Below are 23,081 nucleotides of genomic sequence, written 5' to 3' on the forward strand. Positions count from 1 at the left end.
CTTCAGTTGTGTATCTCCTCACCCAGCTAATTTTTGTAATTTTTGTGTGGGAGACAGGGTTTTGCCATGTTGCCCAGGCTGATCTCAAGCTTCTAGGCTTAAGAGTTTTCCTCCTAGGCTTATTCCTCCTGCCTCAGCCTGGAATTACAGTACTGGGATTACAGGCATGAGCCACCACACCCAGCCTAGCCAATGAATTTTTTGAATGCTGAATAAAACTTGCATATACCGCCTGCTCTTGACCATGTTAAAAATATGTTTACACACAGACAGCACTGGAAGCAGGAGTGAGGAAATTGTCGCAGTTATGTTCGTAGGAGGAATCATGGTGGATTTCCCTTCTCCTTTCTGTCTCTCTCTGTGTAACTTGGGTCTACAAATGCCATCCTCGAGAATACTTCTCCCAGGTGCCGTGGCTGCTGCCAGAGGCACCTCCGGAGTTCCTGGCCAAGCTCCCTGGGCTTCTGCTTTGACACCTAAACCTGAGGGTGACTGTGGGATTCAGTGTGGGAGCACAGGATGGAGGGTCAAAGGAGAAGCCTGGGTATCTTCACAAGTCCTCGGGTTTACCCTGAGATTCAGGAGCAAGTCACTGTTGCCCTAACTCTACTCAGCAATGCTGTAGAGTGGAACACAGGATGCCCCTGCCCTGGATCCTCAGCACAGACACAGCTGCAGGCAGAGCCTTGCAGGCAACCCCTAGGTGGGACCCTTGGTGCCCTGCACTGATGTGCTACAAGGAGGTGGTGAGGAAGCCAGCTCCCCTCCCATCCCCTTGTGACTGGCCCACAGGGAGTTGCACAGGGAAATTAACATGAATGGAAATGTCAAGTCCTCAGAAGTGACTCCAGGAGGGAGCTCAAGCCCTCCGTCCCAGTGAGTCCCTGTTATGGGGCCATGATTCCCCCTTCCTCTTGACAACCTCTCCAAGGTGCACACCAAGTCCTCCTGCAGATGGGCTTGTGCAAAACCAGCTGAGGCTTGGTAGACACACTCAGGCACAGTGTCTCGATCAAAGGTGACCCCACTGGACAAAGCCTGGCTCCAACTTCACTCCGCACCCCATCACCTGACAACATGCATGTTGACGGGGTATGCTTTTATCACCAGGAAAGAAAAACACATTTACAAGCATCCACAGCTGCTAACAAATTGAAAGAAAGATACTCTGACATCTTGAGCCTCCTGCTGGAAGAATGTGTGATCACTTACTAAATAATCGTATGAGAAAGTTGAACCAGAATTTGAAGAAGCCTCTAGAACAAACTACTAAAGAATTAAAAATAGAGGACAGAAGAACACAAGAACCAACATCACAGAGATGTAATTCCAAGAATCCTGTAATGACCAAAAAATCAGCTTCCACACTGTGGAAGACTCAGTAAGGGAAAGAGCCTCTGTCTTTAACGAATACATCGAACATAAAAAAAAAAACAAAATTTAAGGGAAAGCCTAAAGCCTGCAAGAGAAGATGTGAATCTATTGCACAATCTGGACTTTATTTGGATTCCTCAAACAAACATATCAAATTAGGATATTGATGACACAGCTGGGAACTGGAACACTAACTCTTCAGGCATGTTAAAGAATCATTAATGCTCTAGATGTTATGATGATATTATGGTTATGTTTTTTAAAAATCCTTATTTTTTAGAGATTCATATGAGATATTTTCAAGTCTGGAATCACCTTCAAGATGCAGTAGGGGTTGGGGACATACACTGAAATTGTGAAAGTTGAGTGGACAGGAACCCATAGATGTTTTGTATTTTATATGTTTGAAATTTTGCATTTTTTAAAGAAGAAGAGAACAGACACACTGTGCCGAATAGGGTTCTTTCCAAGTCCACTGGAACCCAAAAGCCAGAGGAAGGGAAAGAATGGCATGGCATGAATCAGGATCAGGAAGGTGAGAAACAGCAGGGGCAGGAAGACTGGTAGGAGAGCTCACTCGGGAACAGTGGAACTGAAAATAACTGCACACGCATGACCGTGGCTGGGAAATCTTGCCGCCACCTCCACATCAGGTGTGGGGCCGCTTCTGTCAGAGTGATGGAGCCATCCCTCACCGAGGTCTTTTTGTCCCTGCCCAGCTGGTCCGTGGGGAACTGGAGTGCCTGCAGTCGGACGTGCGGCGGGGGTGCCCAGAGCCGCCCCGTGCAGTGCACACGGCGCGTGCACTATGACTCGGAGCCAGTCCCGGCCAGCCTGTGCCCACAGCCTGCTCCCTCCAGCAGGCAGGCCTGCAACTCTCAGAGCTGCCCACCGGCATGGAGCACCGGGCCCTGGGCAGAGGTAACCTGGGCGGGGTTGGCATGGGTGGTGGCAGGGCCCCTGCATGATCTGCTGTGTTGCACGTGGCCCTTGCTGGGTGCTGATTCTGACTCTTCCGTGCAGTGCTCACACACCTGTGGGAAGGGGTGGAGGAAGCGGGCAGTGGCCTGTAAGAGCACCAACCCCTCGGCCAGAGCGCAGCTGCTGCCCGACACTGTCTGCACCTCAGAGCCCAAGCCCAGGATGCACGAGGCCTGTCTACTTCAGCGCTGCCACAAGCCCAAGAAGCTGCAGTGGCTGGTGTCCGCCTGGTCCCAGGTAGGTGCACCCTGGTCTCGGGGGAGCAAGGTTGACCAGATTTCCCCACCAGGGCTGCCTCTTCTCTCCTGGTTTTCCTCTTCCCGCTCCTCTGTCTTCTCCCTTTTTATCTCTTCTTGACTTCCTTGCACTGCCAAGTTTCTGGTCTGCCAGCTTCGGACCACCCTCTCTGCTTCCATCAACTTCATGGGGTTGCTTAATTTTCTTTGGCTTCTGAATCATGTCCTGGGGGCATCTCACACAGTGGCATCCATGTCCTTATCACTGGTCCGGCGTGGAGCAGAGGACGAGAGGGTTGAGGGGGTGTGAGCGTGAGAATAGGGGATCATGTAACTCCTGGGCAGGTGTAGCCACATTCCAGGAAAGGCTTGACTCCTGGAGAGCAGGAAGAACATGGGTTGCTTGGAAAGAAACAGTACCCATTTCCTGAGACAAGTTTCCGGGGGCAGCTGTTCTGTTTGTGAAAGGAAACTCTCCTGTTAGTTTTATTGAAATCGGTCACCTGGTACTGCAGGAGGCTGGGAAACCCTTTCTTCTGCACCATTCAGGAGCTGTCCTGGACCCCTTCATCATGGGAATAACACTGGAATCATTAGTTTGGAGTACTGATGGTTTCATGACTAGCTTCGGACCAAATGCTTCCAAAAGCGCTTCGGAAATCTTACACCCCACAGCGTGGTAACGGCACCACCAGCCAAGCATGAACCTGTCTGAACGGGGTATTGAGAGATTACCGTAACCCAGAGCTGTGCCTTTGTATTGCCACAGCAGTTGTAGGAAGAAAGCTCCTCCCTGATCCCACGCTCCTCAGGGAGGGACCCAGGTCTCATCAGGCACTGTGTTTTCCCCACCCTCGAACGAGGCCTTCTTTGTTCAGATTGGTAGGAAGTGCCAAGCAAGGCATTGAATCCTGTTGAAACACTGTTTCAGTTTGTCACTAAAAAATAAGAGCACCCTTGCTTGCTTGAGTGAGCTTGCCATTGGTAACAATGTACCTCAGGTCCTCTTTCACCTGGAGGGTAGGAATGAGTGTCCCACAGAACCGAATGCACTGTCATTGGAAAACACACATCCCTGGGTGCATATCCCTAGAGGCAGAGTCTACAGAAAGTAAGTGACATGGCTACATAATCTGTGGGCTGTGTCCAGGTAGAAAGTCTTTGCCCTGAAATTTAATACATGCACACACACACATCCCACCACACACACATGCATGCCAGAGTTTCTCTCTTAGACCTGGATCAGCGAGCAACCAAGAGGAGTGTTCCAACTCCTCTCCATCTTCCATCAGGATGCACAAAAAGCACACCTGTAAGACTAAAGATGTGAATGCGAGGTCAGGACCTGGGCAGGTGTTGCCACCTGGGCTTCTCTGCTGGGGAACCTGAGGGCATTTCAGCCAGAGGTCCATTGGAGCTGCACAACATCGTCCACTCTACCCCAGCAGGAGACAGCAACGCCGGGGGCCGGGACCTCTGCTCCAGAGACCCTCCGTGCCCAGTCTGTGGTGGGACAGTGTACCTTGCTCCTGTGTGTTCTCCCGGCAAGCGGGGGCTGCAGCCTCCTGCCTGGGCTGCTGGTTTGCACAGGGCACCTCTGCATAAGCCAGGGTGTCTGCAACTGGAGCAGCTCAAGCTTAGAGTCTGCCTTAGCGGGGAGCTAAGAGATTTGCTCTCCATGCACCCTTCCTTTCCTCACAGGCAGCACTTGGATTCCTAGGGAAGATTGTGAGCCCTGAGTTTCTTCTACCTGCCCCTGCTTTGGGAACCAACATCACTGCAGTTGGGTGGATCAATCCATAGAGCCGTGGTAGTTACCACATGTACTTACGTATTAAGTTTCAGTATGTTCCAATAGCAATGACAGCCCAACATTTTAATTTTCCAGTGAAATGGGATGATGCCCTCAAGGTCCTCTTATTTTTAATGATGGATTCTATAATGTCTCTTAAAAATGCTAAGGTCCAACAATTTTCACTGAATGTTCACAGTTATACAAATGTTCAAGCAGATATCTTTGATATTTTAACCCACAGATTTTGCAAAAAAGAGAATTTTTTTTCACTGACATCTTTTGTTCTCCTATTTTTAGTGCTCTGTGACATGTGAAAGAGGAACACAGAAAAGATTCTTAAAATGTGCTGAAAAGTATGTTTCCGGAAAGTATCGAGAGCTGGCCTCGAAGAAGTGCTCGCATTTGCCGAAGCCCAGCCTGGAGCTGGAACGTGCCTGTGCCCCGCTTCCGTGCCCCAAGCACCCCCCATTTGCTGCTGCAGGACCCTCGAGGGGCAGCTGGTTTGCCTCACCGTGGTCTCAGGTAGGGGAGGCACTCGGTTCCTGGAGAGTGGGTGAGCACAGCTCGGGCCTGGGGTTGGCACGTGGCTCCCGGGGATGCTTCTGCGACGGTGTTTTCCCAAAGCTGCCCAAGCCACTGCATGAGGTTTTCCTTCCAGAGCGTGTGCGGGTGGCCTGGTTCCTGCGCGTGGGTGTGGCTTTCTGAGGATGGTCTCCAAGTGTTGCTGAATCTTCTGGGCACATGTGTTTTCCTCTAAATGTCACCCAATTAAGTATAAGGAAATGCAATGCTTTGGGTAAAATCTGGGCTGAATTCCCCAGAGACGAGTGTGAACAGGAAAGGAATGTGGGCCCTGGAATAAATAGGTGGTTGTAAGTTTACGGTTCTTTTCAGCCCACCCTCAGTCCTTGCTGTTTCCTGCTGGGGTCCCTGGCAGCCTCACACCCACAATGGAGCGGGGGTTCCTTCCTTGGGATCTTTGTTTCTGTGTTCATCCTCGTCGGAGTCTGTGCCTGCGCCTCGCTCCGCCCCCTCGATGCTGCTAGTGGTTCTGCTTTTGGGTCATGGTAGGCCCAGACCCCTTAGGAGTTCCCAAGGCTGATACTCAGTTCTCTGCAGCTCACCGCAACCGTGTGCACTGGCTCGTGACTGCCCAGCAGAGTGGCACTTTATCTGGCCTTCTTTTCCCATCTCTTGGCTGGGAGAGTGAGCCTCTTTCCAATTTATACAGAGGTTCTCTGCCTGCTGCAGAGGCCCTGGCTCTGGTTCTCTCGTTTTGGAGGATGGAGGTGGAGGGAAGCAGGCGGAAGGGACCAGGAGTGACTGTGTGTGGCAGCAGCCCCCTACATGCGCTCTCTCACTGTCTTGCCCATCTCCATGAGGGTCCCTAACTGGGCCCTCAGGGAATGAGGAATTCCCACAGTGGAATGAGGAGGAATAAGCACAGGGACAACAGCTAGCCCCCACCGAGAGCCCCGTGTGCTGGCGCTGCTCTGAGCCAAGTCCTTTCTCTCTCCTATTAGCCCTCTAAGGGGGTGACATTATCATCCCTGTTTCACAGATGAGGCAACTGAGGCATAGAGTCAGCCCCCACAGTGCTGTTGAGAGGCACAAGCTCACCTGCTCAATGGGGGCCACACACGTCGTCTGGCTTCGGAGAATAGTCACTGTGTCGGGGTCCTTGGGTCCTAGCGATGGTGCTGCCCGGGGCCCTCTGCCCTGTATCCCCACTTCTGGGAGGCAGACAGAGGTTGCCTTTCCTGGATGAGGGCAGCAGAACAAAGACCTGACCCGATGGGAGCCTGTTGTCATGGGGACTGAATGCTGGTTGCTAAAAAGCAAGTAAAAATGAGCTCATGCGTGTGCTTCTGCTTCCCGTCTTATCAAAACACCTCCGCCCCTCGCCAGGGTTGCGTGACCATAACAGGTGGCATTTGCCCCAACACACCCAAGGTGAAGTCCTACGTTGATCGTGCCACCAAGGCGCCCATCACCAAGAGTTTTCCTGCAGACTCCAGCTGGGCCTCCGTGGTTTCCAGCATCTGATTCCAGAGGCCACTGGGCTGTGGCTTGTGCTCTGTCACTCAGAAAAACTTTCACAGGTCCTTGTCTCTCTCCAAAGACATTTCCCAAATGATCAGCGTGGTGCCTGGTGCCACAGGAATAACCCTATCCGCAGTGAACGTCCAGCCTTCCCTCTCTGCCCACCTCTTGCCACTGTCCACAGAGAAGTCCCTGCTTGGACTCTCCCACGAGTCCTCTTCCCGGTTTGCCCACTCATCCTCCTCTCCAGGCCACCCTGGCCTGGGTCCCTGCACTGTGCTAGGTGTTGCTGTGAGCTCTCAGCATAACAAGCCCATCCCACGGAGGAGCGAACGTCCTCCCAGGGAGCACCTCACACCCTCAACCTCCCCCAGGGCCTGCGCTGAAAGAAGTATGGACAGAAAACAGCTGCCTGGACATGCCTCCCATCCCATAGTGGGCCCCAAACTTAGTAAGGCCAGCATAGATCAAGGCTGCTCAAAAGCACATAGGATCCCTCTAATCCCAGCACTTCGGGAGGCCGAGGCAGGTGGATCACTTGAGGTCAGGAGTTCGAGACCAGCCTGCCCAACGTGGTGAAACCCCATCTCTACTAAAAAATACAAAAATTAGTTGGGTGTGGTGGTGCATGCCTTTAATCCCAGCTATTCAGGAGACTGAAGCAGGAGAATTGCTTGAACCCAGGAGGCAGAGGTTGCAGTGAGCCTGGATGACGCCACTGCACCCCAGTCTGTGTGACAGAAAGAGACTCCATCTCAAAAAAACAAACAAACAAACAAACAAAGCACATAGGATCACATGAAAACCATCAAAAATGATGTTTATCCAGATTGCTTTGTTATGCTACATGTTTTACATGTATATTCTATATATTTACATGTGTGCATATTCACACACATACGTACTCACACACACACACACATGCATAAACCACATATACAGTCATCCCTCTCTATCTATGGGAATTGGATACCAAAATCTGAGGATGCACAAGTTCCTGAAAGAAGATGGCACAGTATTTTCATGCAGCCTACACACATCCTCCAGGTGCCTTAAGCCATCTCTGGATAGTTAATAATGCCTAATACAATGCTACACATCATTTCATTTTCATGGAGTCAGTGTAGTAATGGTGCACTTTTTGAAATTTTGTGAAAAATTTTTTTCAAATATTTTTGAGCTGCAGTTGGTTGATTTGGTTGGTTGATTTCAGGGATGTGAAACCTACAGATAAGGAGGGCTTACTGTCTTTGATATACCATATATATGGCAGCCATGCACCTAACCCATACTGAGTATTCTGAATTTGCTGAATTTTAAAGGAAAGGCAAATTCAGTGAGCGAGTCCCGGCAGCTACTAAGATTCTGTCTCTAGAGAAGTTTCCTCCTGCAGCACAGACTATCAAAGCACACCCTTGTCTTGGGTTTTTCTTTCATTGTCCGTGGATACTGTGCATCTGTTGAGAGACCTGTCTGTGATGGTGTCATCTTTAAAAGCCAAAGGTAACCCTCATTGGCCAACCATGTGCTTCCTGGCTGCTGACCCATGGTGCAAGTGGAAACAGACACACCCAAGCACATGGCTGGTTTGGGGTGGGCTGGAGAGTGCATGTGTGGGTTTAGGAGATCCAGGCCAGGTCCTCGTGTGTGTGCGTGTGTGTGTGTGTGTGTGTGTGTGTGTGTGTGCATGTGATCAGAAGAGGGAGAGGCACTGCCAGAGAAAGCAAATGGAATGTGGCCAGACGAGCTCATAAAGAGTCGTGCACAGTTCACATCCCGGTCAGGTGGCCAGATCACCTAGTAACCAATTTGATTGGGTTTTTAAGGATTGAGGAATTCCTGAGATGGACCTGCCAATGGGGCAAAACCCACCATAGGCCACTCCTCAGGCAGAGGAGTACAGAAATCAGTGCAGGTGCCTGTTGGGCAGCCAGAGTCAAGGTGTGAACAAGGGAGGCTAAGCTCAGCAACCAAGCATCCCCCGAATGCTTGGTCAGTTGGAATCACTGGTCCCTGACAGTGACCAGCTCTCCCCAAGCCTGTGTCTCTCCTCTCGTGTCCACCATCCTCCAGCTTGTAGGACCCCACCCACGCTGCACAGCCCATCTCTCATCCTTCCTAGCCCCCAATTCCCTTTTCTGTGGCCACTTCCAGCCCGCCACTGGTCTGGAGAGGGACCCCACACCATGTCTCATTGGCAGCATCCTGAGCTGAGTAATGTCTCCAAAACTCAAGTCCACCCAGGACCTCCGAATGTAGACTTATTGGAAATAGATGCAGATGTAATTACCTGGGCTGACATCATCCTGGATTAGAGTGGGTACTAACCCCAAGGACTGGCTGTCCTCGTGAGAAGACCACAGGAAGACACAGAGACTCCTCACGTGGGGAGCAAGTGGTGGGTGGCACTGGCTACGTGATGGGTGACAGAGGCAGGCGTCGGAGTGGTGCCCATATGACAAAGAACACCGAGAGCTGCCAGCACCACCAGATTCTGGACCAGGCATGATGGGCTCTCCCTCAACCTCTAGGAGGAACCATCTCTGCTGCTCATACCTTGATTTTGGATTTCTGGCATCCTAAACTGTGGAAGAATAAATTTCTGTTGATTCAAGCCCCTAGTCTGTAGCAATGATTACAGCAGCCCCAGGGAACTCACGTGGGTGTTGTTTGTGTCCTTGTCTCTTTGTGTCTGTTCCTGACCCCAGAGAGGGTCAGCTGCCTGCAGACAAGTGTCTTCTTTCACTTTATGTGCTGCAGAGCCCTAGCCCAGAGCCATGAGGACCAGAGGTGTGTGAGTAGCAGGGGCTGGGTCTCACTGAATGCCCGTGCCTTCTGCTGGCACTTGGACTTCTCCTGTGTTAACCAAGAGACACAGAATCAAGACCTCAGGGCCCTGTGCCTCGCAGCCCCTGTGGCCAGGACATCGAGAAGGGATGGACTTGCTGGCTCTTCCACTCTCGGCCTTCCTGACTCCCCTTGAACCGGAGTAGCCCCAGCTCTGCAGCCCTTTGCCTTCACTCACACCCACCACCACCTGAGACCTAAAATCAGCACTGACCAACTTAAACTCAGCCCTGCACGGGAAGCTGCAATGAACCAGGCGAGTATGACGTAGCAAAATTCCAAAGCAATTTAATCCACCCTGGAATCTTTCTTCAGTATTAGCTAAAATTTTACAAAAATAAAACCAGTTCAAAATCTCCTCCAAATGACACCACACTTCACCCTGCTCACTGGAGCTCTGGATATACATGTGTGAGACGGCATTGCTGTGTATCAGTCTGCTTCTCGGGTTTTTTTTTTTTTTTTTTTGAGATGGAACCTCGCTGTGTCACCAGGCTGGAGTGCAGTGGGGTGATCTTGGCTCACTACAATTTCCGCCTCCCCAGTTCAAGGGATTCTCCTGCCTCAGCCTCCCGAGTAGCTGAGACTACAGCTGTGAGCCACCACGCCCAGCTAATTTTTGTATTTTTTAGTGGAGTTGGGGTTTCACCATGTTGGTCAGGCTGGTCTCAAACTCCTGACCTCAGGTGATTCATCCACCTCGGCCTCCCAAAGTGCTGGGATTACAGGCATGAGCCACTGTACCCAGCCCCCTTCCTTTCATTTTCTTCTGAGGCTGCTGTCTTTTGTGCCAGGTGAAACAGCAAGTGAGCTAGGCAGCTGAGTCGAGGCATTTCTCAGGCAGACACTTTGCCTTCTCTGTCTGTCTGTGAGAAATGTGGGTCAGGGACAAAGAGGAAACTGAGGACCCTGAAACTGAACCCTGTCCTCTGGCTGCCAAGCCCATGTTCGCCACCCCCCCTGCTTACTGCAGACACTTCAGCAAATTTAGAAAGTAGAAGACAAGGTTTATCATTATTTAACGTATGCCCTAAAATACATCTAAAACCTAAACTGCATCTTTAATAGCTGTTGCCGTTCTGAGATACTCAATCTGTTTGTCTAAGTCATTTTTACCATAAGCTGGCTGAAGTCTTTATCCACCATGATTCATCTGCTGCGTTCTGAGGTTGTAACTTTTCCTGGGGGTGGTAATGGCTGAAAGGGCTATGTTTACCGTAGCACTTGCGCCTAAGTCTCTGCCTTCACACTGTGGGAAATTGTCAGACGGTAATGAATGGCCCGGGTCTGGCTGAACTTTGCCACTAGACAGGCTTATTCTTGCGACAGTCTAAAGATCGCCGTTCCTATTATTTGGTCTGCAGGATTTCTATTGATTTAAATGTTTTGCTTATCTTCACATTTCATGGTGCAGGGCAGCCCGGGACTGATTTAAATCACTGCAGTCATTTGGGCTTAGTGTCAGGTTGTTCCCACGCTAATTTGGTCTGGGAATGGCTTGCGTGCAATCACCTGTTGGACACTGACCCCACATGTAGAGACAGGGTGTGCCCTCGGTGCTGGGCAGTGTGGGGCAGCCCCGGCTCATTCTAGGAGCTGCCCACAATTTGGTCAATTTGTGACCAGGGCAGAGCACACACTGATTTGGAAACTCATGGGCACTGAGGGGCAGCAGCCATGTCAGAGAATGAATTTGATTTTCCACCGTGGCAGTTAAGCCTGCATAAGACTGCATCCTGCACCAAGCGCACACAGGAGCATACATGTGCCTGCGTGTGTACACAAACACACACAGAGTGCATGGACATCTCAACCGATGAGGCTGCGTGAGCACTGCGCTGTTCATCCCAGGGTTATTCCCTGAACCCTGATCTAGTCTCCCACCTCTGATAATTCCACAGTAAATCTGCTCTTATCATCTTCCAAAATTATGTGGTGCCCAGAAAAACATGAACCGGCCTGCTGCTGGATAGAGAAGGTCACCACACACACCTCCTGAGTTTGAGGGAGTTTGTATTTGGAACCAGTGGGGTTTGTGCAAAAATTCACGACCTCGGTTATGTGGACAGCAGAGGTTTCTGTGAATAAGGCCATTGAGGTCTCTGCCATCCCATCCTGAAATGAGCATGGACATTTCATCCTGGGATAGTGGGAAAGTTACAGGGCAGAAGCTCTAAACCGGGAGAGAGAGCACACCCAGGCCCTCAGGAGGAAGGGGAATAAAGAGGGGGACTTAGAGCAGGCCTCTCAGGAGAGATTTCATGGTAAGAAAACAAGTGTGTGAAGCCTGTGGCCTCCAGGAATTAGCATGTGTTTGTTTGTTTTCTGTTCCCTTTGTCTGAGACATGAGCTCTGCCCTGCCGAAGCCCCAAGGTTGTCATGCTTCCTCTGAGCATGCTGGAGAGAGGCCACCAGAGCTTCAGTCATGAGGGAGACTGGCAGGCTCAAGTCCCGCTAGCTCCTTTCCATAAAGAGCAGTGATGTAACAAGGAGGAGTTGCTCCAATTAAAAAAAAAAAAAAAAAGACTGGGCGTGGTGGCTCACACCTATAATCCCAGCACTTTGGGAGGCCGAGGCGGGCGGATCACAAGGTCAGGAGATCGAGACCATCCTGGCTAACACGGTGAAACCCCGTCTCCACTAAAAATACCAGAAATTAGCCGGGCATGCTGACAGGTGCCTGTAGTCCCAGCTACTCCAGAGGCTGAGGCAAGGAGAATGGCGTGAATCCAGGAGGCGGAGCTTGCAGTGAGCCGAGATCGTACCACTGCACTCCAGCCTGGGCAACAGAGCGAGACTCCATCTCAAAAAAAAAGCAACAACAGAAAAACAAAACAAAACTAAAAGCAAATGTTCTTATACAAAATGCATCTCTTTTATTTTATTAATGACTAAGAGTAAGGATTGACTTCCTATTCTCCAGTAGTGTTCGTGTAGTTGTGTGGTTCATCTCTGGTACATGAGCTGAACTCTCTAAAAGCATGGAGCCTGCCACTGAAACAGGAGCATACAGATTAGGAGGGAGAGGTTTTCTAGTACTTCAGCGCTCAGGAAACTTGGTGCTTCGTCCATGTCTTGGATTAGACTTGCTGGAAGGGGGCTGGGGCTAAGGCTATCTGCAGAGCCTCTCTTAGAGCGTGAAAGTCAGCAAGGTGGTCTTTCAGGTGAAGAAGAAGCTGCCATCATTCTTGAGGAAGTCCTTGAGTCCTAAGGTGACCAAAAGGCCCTGCTTGCAGGACCTCGGGGAGAACTATCCCCTGGACACTGCGTTGATGCTTTTCCACACCCAATTTCCCAAATCCAACAGTCTTGGCAAGAGCCCCTGGGCTCACCTGGGACTGGCGTCAGGCCGCGGGTAGACAGCTGGGCAGTGCTGCGTACCCCCATGAGGGACGCAGAGCAAGAGGCTTACTAAGGCACTGGACGATTGGGTGGCTGTGGGATGACCAGCCCAATGATGGCCATGGGAGCCTGCAGTGCTTCTGTATCACACTCTGCCCCACGCTCCCATGGGGGATGAATCAACCCCAGTCATTCAGATAGGACGCCTGCCAAGGCTTACCCTTCTCTGCCCCTGGGGCGTTTTCACAGCTGGAGGAGAGGCAAGCCTTAAAGACAGGTCCTCACAGACGCTGTAAAACTGCTGTGTGTACAGAAGAGGGGTCTATGACAGGAGAGAGCTCTGTAGAACTGGGGATCACAAGGTCCTCTGCAGGCTGTGACAGGGTGGGGCAGGGTGGGGAACCATCTGTCCAGAATGATGGAAAGGAGTCTCAGTCTCTCTAATGTTTGCTCAGGCCACATGCTGGCTCTATGTACCACTTTTGTTAGATTAAGATGTGGCTGAAGTCAGTTCTAAAAATAAGAAAAGGCAGAAGAGCATTTCCCAGTGTAATTCTGAAAACATAGGGCGGTGGCTCTCCTAGTGTGACCCCCACTGCAGTGCAGCAGCAAAGTCCCGGTTAGAAGTGCAGGCTCTCGGGCTCCACCCAGACTGACTCAAGCTTGAGCCCTTTGGGGGTGGGGTCCTGTGGTCTGTTTTAATAAGTCCTCTGGGTGATTCTAATGCACATTCAAATTGGAGAGCTGCTAGTCAGGGGGTGAAGCCACCATCATGGGGGTTTGGACAGCTGGCTCTGACAGTGGATAGGTAGGAGGTACAGGTGCAAGTCACCATCACAGCACAGCCTGGTGTCCCCTCTCACTGCCTCATCGATAGGATGCTCAGGTTGGATCCCATGAAGCCGGAGGAAGAAGCACTAAGCACTGACTTCCAGATCCAAATCCCAGGCCCCCCCTTCCACTGAGTAGTATGTTTCCTTAAGGTGCTGTGTCATATGACTTACCCACCACACCTGTTGGACTGCAGCCTCTTGGACACTCTCAGACCTGCCTGCCCCCTCTGTCGTCACCCAGGAGTCTGTGTGATTATCAAGGCTCCAGGTGATTTTTAGGATCCGTCTGTTTGGAAGTCACAGATCCAAGGGAACGTCTGGAAGGTGAATTCTAAATGGCTGTGCTGAGTTTTAAACCATCGTATCTGTGAGACTGAGGAATAACTTGGATTTTTTTCTTCCTGGAATGAAAAGTGAATATACATTTTCAGGTTTCTTCTTTTTCATCTCCAAGCATATAACCATCTTTATACATTCAAAATATTTCCAAAATGTGCAGCTGAACATCTTTCTGTCATCTTACATAAAGAAATGAAAATTTTGAGAAACGTGGAAGCTTTTTCCCCATGAATTTTTTTCACGGGGAATTGTAAAACTCTCAGGATGAGTGCTTCTCACACCTCCTGTACGTAGGAATCATCTGGGAATGGTGCAGATTCTGATGCTGTACGTCTTGGAAGCAGGGATGCTGAGAGTCAACCCTGATAACAAGCTTCCCCCCAGGCCCCTGTGGCTGGGCCAAGAACCTCACCATAAGTAGCAAGGATTTGCAACTGTCCTAAGGCTCGGGGCCAAGTTGATTGTGTTCATCACTTGTATCAAGTGCCTAGAACAGTGCCTGGTACTGGGGAGGTGGGCAATTTTATTAACCCGTTCTCACGCTGCTAATAAAGACATACCTGAGATGCTCAATATATAAAGGAAAGAGGTTTGATTGACTCACAGTTCCGCAGGACTGGAGAAGCCTCAGGAAACTTACAATCATGGTGGAATGGGAAGCAAACATGTCCTTCTTCACATGACGGCAGCAAGGAGAAGTGCTGAGGAAAGAGGGAAAAGCCCCTTACAAAACCATCAGATCTTGTGAGAATTCACTCACTCGCTATCACTAGACTACCATGGGGGTAATTGCCCCCGTGATTCAGTTACTGCCCTCCTGGTCATATGGGGATTATGGGATTATGACACTTAGGGATTACAGGAACTATAGTTCAAGATGTGATTTGGGTGGGGACACAGCCAAACCATATCAGTGATTAAAATCTGCTGAATAAGTGAATCAGTGACAAAAATGAATCAAACCACATATTAATTATTTTGGAACTGTTTTAATGATACAAAAAAACCCCAAAAACAATGGTGAGATCTCTTGATTTCTAATTGAGGCATATCTTAAGCAAGAATGGAATTCTGCCTGAGTTGCTTGTCGTAAAATAAATCTAACCCAAGAAACAAAAGATGTTGTAGACACTGATGGAGGCGGATGTGACCGATGAGTTCCTGGGACCTGCTTTCTCAGCAGAGTGACCACAGCCCCAAGGTTCTCGGTGCGCTGCGTGAGCTCAGAGGGTGTCTGGAATGCAGACAGCGGAGAAAAAAGGCAGAAATGTGGTTTTGCAGAATGTTCAGAAAGATGTAATATGTGATGGGCAGCATCTGGCTCTATCCTTGTGACCCTGATAATTCTGAAATCAAACATGAATCTCCCCCACATTATTTTTTCCAGTTTCTATAGTCATATATTGTTGACAACTTTTGCTAAAATTGGGTTTGAAGCAAAGGGAGTAAGCCTCCCAGATATGTTCCAGACACATGCTGAGGGGCTCAACCATTCTTCAACCAAAGAGGAAAAAAAAACCAGACAGACAGTTTCAGCTTCTGACTTTCAGGGCCATTCGTGTCTCCAACTTTTCTCCTCTCAATGGGCAGATAAAGATGTTTGACTGCTCCATCACTGAATCCCGTCCCCAGCGATTTAAGTCACTTTGCAAAGCTCTGATTGCAGAAGGTCCCAGAAAGGTTCAGTCCCTGGTTGTTCACTGGCAGGCTGGTTTGGGCTGTGGAGAACCAGCCCCAGGCCTGATGCCTTCACTTGCTGGAATGGTCTTTGACATACTCTCTTGTAGGTTTGGGGCGTAAAGAGAATCATGCGTGTCCCCAGTTTTTCACAGTATGATCCTTGCATTTTAAAGCAACACTTTTGTTGTTTTGTTTGCCCACCATGCGCCAGGACTTCCAAAATGTTATCTGACCCAGTCTTCTTGCAGGCGCTCCTTTAATTGCTTACATTTTCAACATATTCCAACCCTAGCCTTGTCTGAGCACAATTTACATGATTTAGTCTAGACAGTGGGTAGTTTTATTTTTCAAATGACTCAATCACAGATTCCAGTGTCTCTGTCTCTTTAGTTGCCTATCCCCTGATTTCTTTGCAGTGGTCGATCTCAGATGGGTCCCACTTGTGTTCTGTGGTGTGTGCATTAGGCCGGTTCATGAAAGATAATCTAACCAAGCCCATTCCCTTCCTTCCCTCTCTCTCCCTGTGCTGTTGATACTCCAAGTATTGGGGAGGCTTCAGTAGGATGCCAACACCTTAGCAAAATGAGCCCCAGCAGCTGCCAGTGCCTACCCTCATGCATGGTGGGCCTGGGAATGTGGGTGATGGTGCCACTGTAAAGATTGACTTGTCAAGCTTCTCCCCATCGGACCACCAGAAAGGATGGCTTGGCAAGGGTGTTCCCTGAAGAGCACTACATCTTTCACGCTAGGCTCAGAGAACAAGCCTGCTATCCCCAGATATGCACAAGTTTCCTTGTGGCCACGCAACCATCATTGACACACTCAAAAAATACTCTAGACTTCCAGGCACTTCTCCTTCTATCCATACCTGAGATTAATTTTGGCCAGCCACTCCCAGTTGTAGAGAGAGAGAGATCACCTTGAATGATCTGGGTGGAGGGGGCAGTGCTTTCAAGTGGAGAGGCAAGAGGAAATGAGGGGTTACCCCAACCATCAGTGACAAGGGCTGGCCCTGGGGACAAGAGTTAGGGAAGAACCCAGCCCAGGTAAGTAAGTACCTTTCCGCCAGGTCCCAGATGGTAACATCAGCAACTGTGTTCTCTGAAATACCATAAATAGAAACCAAGATGTTAAGTCTTTTCATGTTTTTCAATCAGAAGGATAACTTGTAGGTAACTTTATTGGCAGAGGGATCTAAGTTTGTCCTTCCTTGCTGCCTGTAATTTGAAGAGATAATAATAATCTATGAATATCAGCTTTTTTAATCAGTATGCTTATTTATTTATTTATTCATTTATTTATTGAGTTAGAGTTTTGCTCTTATTGCCCAGGCTGAAGTGCTGTGGCATGATCTCAGCTCACTGCAATTTTCGCCTCCCAGGTTCAGGCAATTTTCATGCCTCAGCCTCCCAAGAAGCTGGGATTACAGGTGTCCACCATCACACCCAGCTAATTTTTTTGTATTTTTAATAGAGACGGGGTTTCACTATGTTGCCCAGGATGATCTCAAACTCCTGACCTCAAGGTGATCCATCTGCCTCAGCCTCCCAAAGTGCTGGGATTACAGGCATGAGCCACCACACCCGTCAGTATACTTACTTTTTAAAAAAGTGAACTCAGCCCCGACAAAGCCCAAGCCTGGGAACCCTCTGTTGAGACTGTATCATCCAACTCTAGCAGTTCAAATCCCAGCCTGCGCAAGTCCTGTCACTGGCCAAGGCTGTCTTCTGTCTGAACAACAGGAAGGGTTCCAGGAGCTATGTCAGCTGATTGGTTTAGAATGCTTTGCTTGAGGCCTGGCCGAGCGCATGCCTGGTGCTTGCTTCTGGAAAAGGTGAGCAGGGATGGGGCTCGCTCGCGCACATCCTGGCCAACCATAACTCCACCTGCCTCTACGAGGCTCTCTTCCCCATTGAAGTCACTCTTCCCTCACTGGCCTGCAGCAGCGGGCCTCTTAGAAACGTGGGCACACCGAGGTTAACCAGGTGCCTGAGAGCCTGGGGCCATGGTGACATGTGTGTGTTGCTCTCGCAGTGCACAGCCAGCTGTGGGGGTGGCGTTCAGACGAGGTCCGTGCAGTGCCTGGTGGGGGGCCGGCCGGCCTCAGGCTGCCTCCTGCACCAGAAGCCTTTGGCCTCCCTGGCCTGCAACACTCACTTCTGCCCCATTGCAGAGAAGAAAGGTGAGTGCCTGGGGCCCCTCAGCATGGCCTGGGCATGGGGCTGGAATGTCAGGTTTCTGGAGCAGTTCCTTGGAGGGCCTGGAGTTAGGGTCTTACGTCTGACCTACCTTTTCTGTCTTTGCATCTTCTCCAGTTCTACAATGAAATGGTCCTTAGAGCTGACCCTGCTGCCTCTCATGACACCCCAGGACAACATAGATGGTCATGACATAAGCATGACTTCTTTCCTATATCAATGTTGTTCACTGTATTTAAAGAATCAATCTTAACTAAAGCAGCTTCTCTCCCTAGGTTAAACAAAAGCCTCCCTTATTAACTGGGTGCCCTCTAAATGCCATCCCTGTGCACACAGAAATTCCCCCAGCATTGCAGAGACAGATGGCCAGGCGCCCATTAAGGCTATTCTGAGAGATAATGTGGCTCGAGGAAGGCGAGTGGTTTGGCTCAACCAGAGGATTGGAGAATTGACATTCAGTCAACAGAGACTCCAATGGGTAGATGCATGGTTGAGTGAGTGGGTTCAGCACAAGAAGAAAATTTCAGTTTTGCAGGAAGCTTCCAAGAAGGGTCTTGTGAAAATAATGTGTTCCACAGGACCTGCATCAGACCTGGGGGCTGCCTTTGTGCATCAGCCGCGGAGTGTGACAAATGCGCTTTTATTTGCCAAACAGAGCTATTAGCTGGCAACATCAGCCACTGCGCTCGGGATCACTGAGTAATGCAGCTCTGCTCATTTTCAGATGCCTTCTGCAAAGACTACTTCCGTTGGTGCTACCTGGTACCCCCGCACGGGATGTGCAGCCACAAGTTCTACGGCAAGCAGTGCTGCAAGACCTGCTCCAAGTCCAACCTGTGAGTCAGGACAGCTTTCCACGGCAGAGAAAGTGGCTGTGTGGCAGGGAAATTTCCCACAAATGAGCTGTACAATCTATGTCGGAATACATCCGAGGAAGATCAAAGCCAAAAGAAGAAAACCGTGTTAGGCTCTTTGACCAGGAGTGTATGTATGCACGTTTCACCGTGAGCCTGCGTGCAGACGTGTGTCCCCGCGCACAAGCCTCTCCTGTTAGGCTGAAATGTGGCACCCTGGCAGGCACAGCTGTGGCTCGTGAGGCAGAAGGCAGGCTCCACAACGGGAGAGGCAGCTCTCACCCCTGCCTGTACTGCAGCTAAATCAAGTCAAAAAGACAGGCGGGGCTGAACTTGCTTAATGTCTGGTGCCTTATAAAAAGAAGGAAAGGCCATGAAATAAGGAAAACATACAAAATATCTGCCCCCAAGTTCACCAGCCTCCCCTCCCACTGGGGAGGCCCCTCAAGCCATCAGGAGTGACCAACTTCCTGAGTGGAGGTCAGGGGAGCTCCAGGAGGCTGCCCAGGCTCCTCCTCCTCCTCCCCAGCTGCTGAGCATCTCTTACTAGGAACCTGGAGCCACCGCTGGAGCCAGCGTCATCTCTAGGGCCAGAGGACTGCATTCTGATTTGGGACTTTGCCTATGGAAATGAGAAAAATGAAATTCCTGCTAAGGTGCTTCCATCTCTTTCAGATTCATGCCTTGAAGGAGAGATTTTTATATTTTATGTTTTATCTTTCTCAGTTATTTGCAAGTGAGTGTCCTTTTAAAACCCCATTTCTTCATGCTTTTCTTTGTAAATGACAGATCGGAAGTATAGGTTACATCAAAACCCTACCATCCTGAGAAGAGTTATGGTTCTGCTGTAGCAGACGTCAGCCACACAGCCGATGTGACAATAACCTTAGAGTCCTGTGTTTTGTTGGTTTTGTGTGTTGTGAGATTTTAATCTGTTTTTTTCTTTCTTTTTTTTTTTTTTTTTGGTGAGTCTGGCCATTTCTATAATGCCAGGTGGGAAGCCAGGCCGCGGGTGTTTGGGTGGGAATCTGCCCGGCGTCTCCGGCATGCCCCCCCACCCCCACCATCCTCAGTGCCGCTGCTGTTCTCCTGTCCGGCGCTGTGGCTCCATTCGGAAGGGGCACCTGGATATTTATATTTGCAGAAGCTTTATAATAAAGTTTATATTGTACAGTGTGCTTCTGAACTACCTCATGATTCTTCACAAGGTTAGTTTCTGAAATCAAAGGATGGAACAAACATACTGGGAGACGGGTCTCAAAGCGGAGGAAATGGGGCTCTAGACTGTAGGAGAAAACTCGAAATGGCCTAGAAGAAAGTGCCCCTGAGTAAAGGGGAGGCTGCAGGGGAGATGGTGGCGACTGGTGATGGTGGCTTCCTGCTGCATTTAATTAAAAGGAGGTGGGACCTCCCCGTGCCACCTCAACTCCTATCAGCCAGGCTTCTTCAGAGAAGCAGAACGAGTAGGACATCAAGAGGGTTGGTGGGGCGGGGGATGGGGAGGAAATTATTTTCAGAAATTGGCTCTCGGGATTGTGGAGGCTGGCAGTTTGGGAATTTGGAGGGCAGGCCGGCAGGCTGGAGATATGGTAAAAGTTGATGTTGCAGCCTCTAGTTTGAATTCCACAGGACAGCAGCCTGGCGCCCCAAGCAGAGTGTCTTTTCTTTCTTTTTCTTTTCTTTTTTCCAACTTTTATTTTAAGTTCGAAATTGTGCAGGATGTGCACGCTTGTTACATAGGTAAACGTGTGCTATGCTGGTTTGCTGCACAGATCATCCCATCACCTAGGTTTTAAGCCCAGCATCCATTAGCTGTTCTTCCTGATGCTCTCCCCTACCCCAATCCCCCACCCTCCGACAGGACCCAGTGTGTGTTGTCCCCACCCCACCTCATGTCCATATGTTCTCATCATTCAGCTCCCACTTACAAGTGAGGAAATGTAGTATTTGGTTTTATGTTCCTGCATTAGTCTGCTAAGCATAATGGCTTTCAGCTCCATCCATGTCCCTACAGTGGACATGATCTTGTTCCTTTTTATGGCTGTATAGTGTTCCATGGTATATATATATCACATTTTCTTTATCCAATCTATCACTAATGGGCATTTGAATTAATCATGTCTTTGATATTGTGAATAGTGCTGCAATGAATATACACGTGCATGTGTCTTTATAACGGAACAATTTCTACTCCTTTGGGTATATACCCGGTAATGGCATTTCTGGGTCAAATGATGTTTCTGTCTCTAGGTCTTTGAAGAGCCACCACACTGTCTTCCACAACGGTTGAACTCATTTACACTCCCACCAACAGTGTAAAAGCATGTGTAAAAGCGTTCCTTCTTCTCCACAACCTCGCCAGCATCTGTTGTTTTTTGACGTGTTAATAATAACTATTCTGACCGGTGTGAGATGGTATCTTACTGTGGTTTTGATTTGAATTTCTCTAATGATCAGTGATGTTGAGCTTTTTTTCATTTACTTTTCGGCCTCATGTATGTCTTCTTTTGAGAAGTGTCCAGTCATGTGATTTGCCCACTTTTTAATGAGGTTCTTTGTTTTGTGTGTGTGTGTGTGAATTTGTTCCTTGTAGATGCTGGATATTAGACCTTTGTCAGATGCATATATTGCAAAAATTGTCTCCCATTCTTAGGTTGTCTGTTCACTCTGATGATAGTTTCTTTTGCTGTGCAAAAGCTCTTGAGTTTAATTAGATTCCATTTGTCAATTTTTGCTTTCGTTACAATTGCCCATGCCTATGTCCCGAATGGTATTGCCTAGATTTTCTTCTAAGGTTTTTGTAGCTTAGGGTGTTACATTTAAGTCTTTAATCCTAATCCATTTTAGTTGATTTTTGTATATGGTGTAAGGAAGGGGTCCCATTTCAATTTTCTGCATAAGGCTAGCCAGTTCTCTCAACACCATTCATTAAATAGGGATTCCTTTCCTCATTGCTTGTTTTTGTCAGGTTTATCAAAGATCAGGCAATTGTAGGTTTGTTATCTTATTTCTGCATTCTTTATTTAGTTCCATTTGTCTGTGTGCCAGACTGTCCCTGTGCCAGTACCATGCTGGTACTGCAGCCTTGTAGTATAGTTTGAAGTCAGCTAGTGTAATGTCTCCAGCTTTGTTATTTTTGCTTATGATTGTCTTGGCTATTTCGTTTCTTTTCGGGTTCTATATGAATTTTAAAATAGATTTTTTTCTAATTCTGTGGAAAATGTTAATGGTAGTTTAATGGGAATAGCATTGAATCTATAAATTGCTTTGGGTGGTATGGCCATTTTCGTGATATTGATTGTTCCTATCCATGAGCATGGAATGGTTTGTTTGTGTCATCTCAGATTTCTTTGACCAGTCGTTTGTAGTTCTCCTTCAAGAGGTCCTTCACTTCCCTTGTTAGCTATATTACTAGGTATTTTATTCTTTTTGTAGCAGTTGTGAATGGGAGTTCATTCATGATTTGGCTCTCGGCTTGCCTTTTGGTGTATAGGAATGCTGGCAATTTTTGCACATTGATTTTGTATCCTGAGACTATGCTGAAGTTGTTTATCAGCTTAAGAAGTTTTGGGCTGAGACAATGAGATTTTCTAGATGTAGGATCATGTCATCTGCAAATACAGATAGGTTGACTTCTTCTCTTCCTATTTGAATATACCCTTTATTTCTTTCTCTTGCCTGATTATCCTGGCCAGAACTTCAATACTGTGTGTAGGAGGAGTGGTGAGAGAGGGCATCCTTTTGTTGTGGCAGTTTTCAAGGGCAATGCTTCCAGCTTTTGCCCATTCACTGTGATATTGGCTGTGGGTTTGTCATATATGGCTCTTATTATTTTGAGGTATGTTCCTTCAAAACCTAGCTTATTGAGAGTTTTTAACATGAAGGGGTGTTGAATTTTATTAAAGGCCTTTTCTGCATCTATTAAGATAAATCGTGTTTTTTGTCTTTAGTCTGTTTATGTGATGAATCACATTCATTGATTTGCATATGTTGAATCAAACTTGCATCGCAGGGATTAAGCCCACTTGATCATGGTGGATAAGCTTCTTGATGTGTGCTGGATTCAGTTTGCCAATATTTTACTGAGGATTTTTGCATCGGTGTTCATCAAAGGTATAGGTCTGAAGTTTTCTTTTTTTGTTGTATCTCTGCAAGGTTTTGGTATCAGGATGATGCTGGCCTCATAATACGATTTAGAAAGGAGTCCCTCCTTTTCAGTTGTTTGGAATAGTTTCAGCAGAAATGGTACCAGCTCTTCTTTGTATCTCTGGTAGAATTCATCTGTGAATCCATCTAGTACAGGGCTCTTTTTGGTTGGGAAGCTATTTATTGTTGCCAGGCAGGCCTTCTATGTTGCGTCTGTGAAGTGCTTAACGTTTCAATCAATTGACTGTAAGCAGAGTACCCTCCGTAATATGGGTGGGCCTCATCCAGTCAGATGAAGGTTTTAAGAGCAAAGACTGAGATTTCCCTGAGAAGCAGCAATTCTGCCTCAAGACTGCACAGCCACATTGCCACATAAAATTCACCATTATGCCCCTTTCCCTGGGGTTGGATTT

General features: G+C 48.6%; 1 protein-coding gene across 1 annotated transcript in view; it reads left to right on the forward strand.

Annotated features, from left to right (window-relative positions):
* ADAMTS16 (ADAM metallopeptidase with thrombospondin type 1 motif 16) overlaps window positions 1-19,698 on the forward strand; it is a 180,989-nt gene extending 161,291 nt beyond the window's left edge. The window contains exons 19-23 of the mRNA XM_001082662.5: window positions 2,094-2,295; window positions 2,398-2,592; window positions 4,684-4,908; window positions 17,505-17,652; window positions 18,393-19,698. Coding sequence (XP_001082662.2) covers window positions 2,094-2,295; window positions 2,398-2,592; window positions 4,684-4,908; window positions 17,505-17,652; window positions 18,393-18,508 — 886 coding nt within the window. The 3' untranslated portion in view covers window positions 18,509-19,698. The remainder of the gene's footprint in view (window positions 1-2,093; window positions 2,296-2,397; window positions 2,593-4,683; window positions 4,909-17,504; window positions 17,653-18,392) is intronic.
* The last annotated feature ends 3,383 nt before the right edge of the window (window positions 19,699-23,081 follow it).

Source organism: Macaca mulatta, chromosome 6 (assembly GCF_049350105.2).
Source record: "Macaca mulatta isolate MMU2019108-1 chromosome 6, T2T-MMU8v2.0, whole genome shotgun sequence".
Classification (NCBI taxonomy): Eukaryota; Metazoa; Chordata; class Mammalia; order Primates; family Cercopithecidae; genus Macaca; species Macaca mulatta.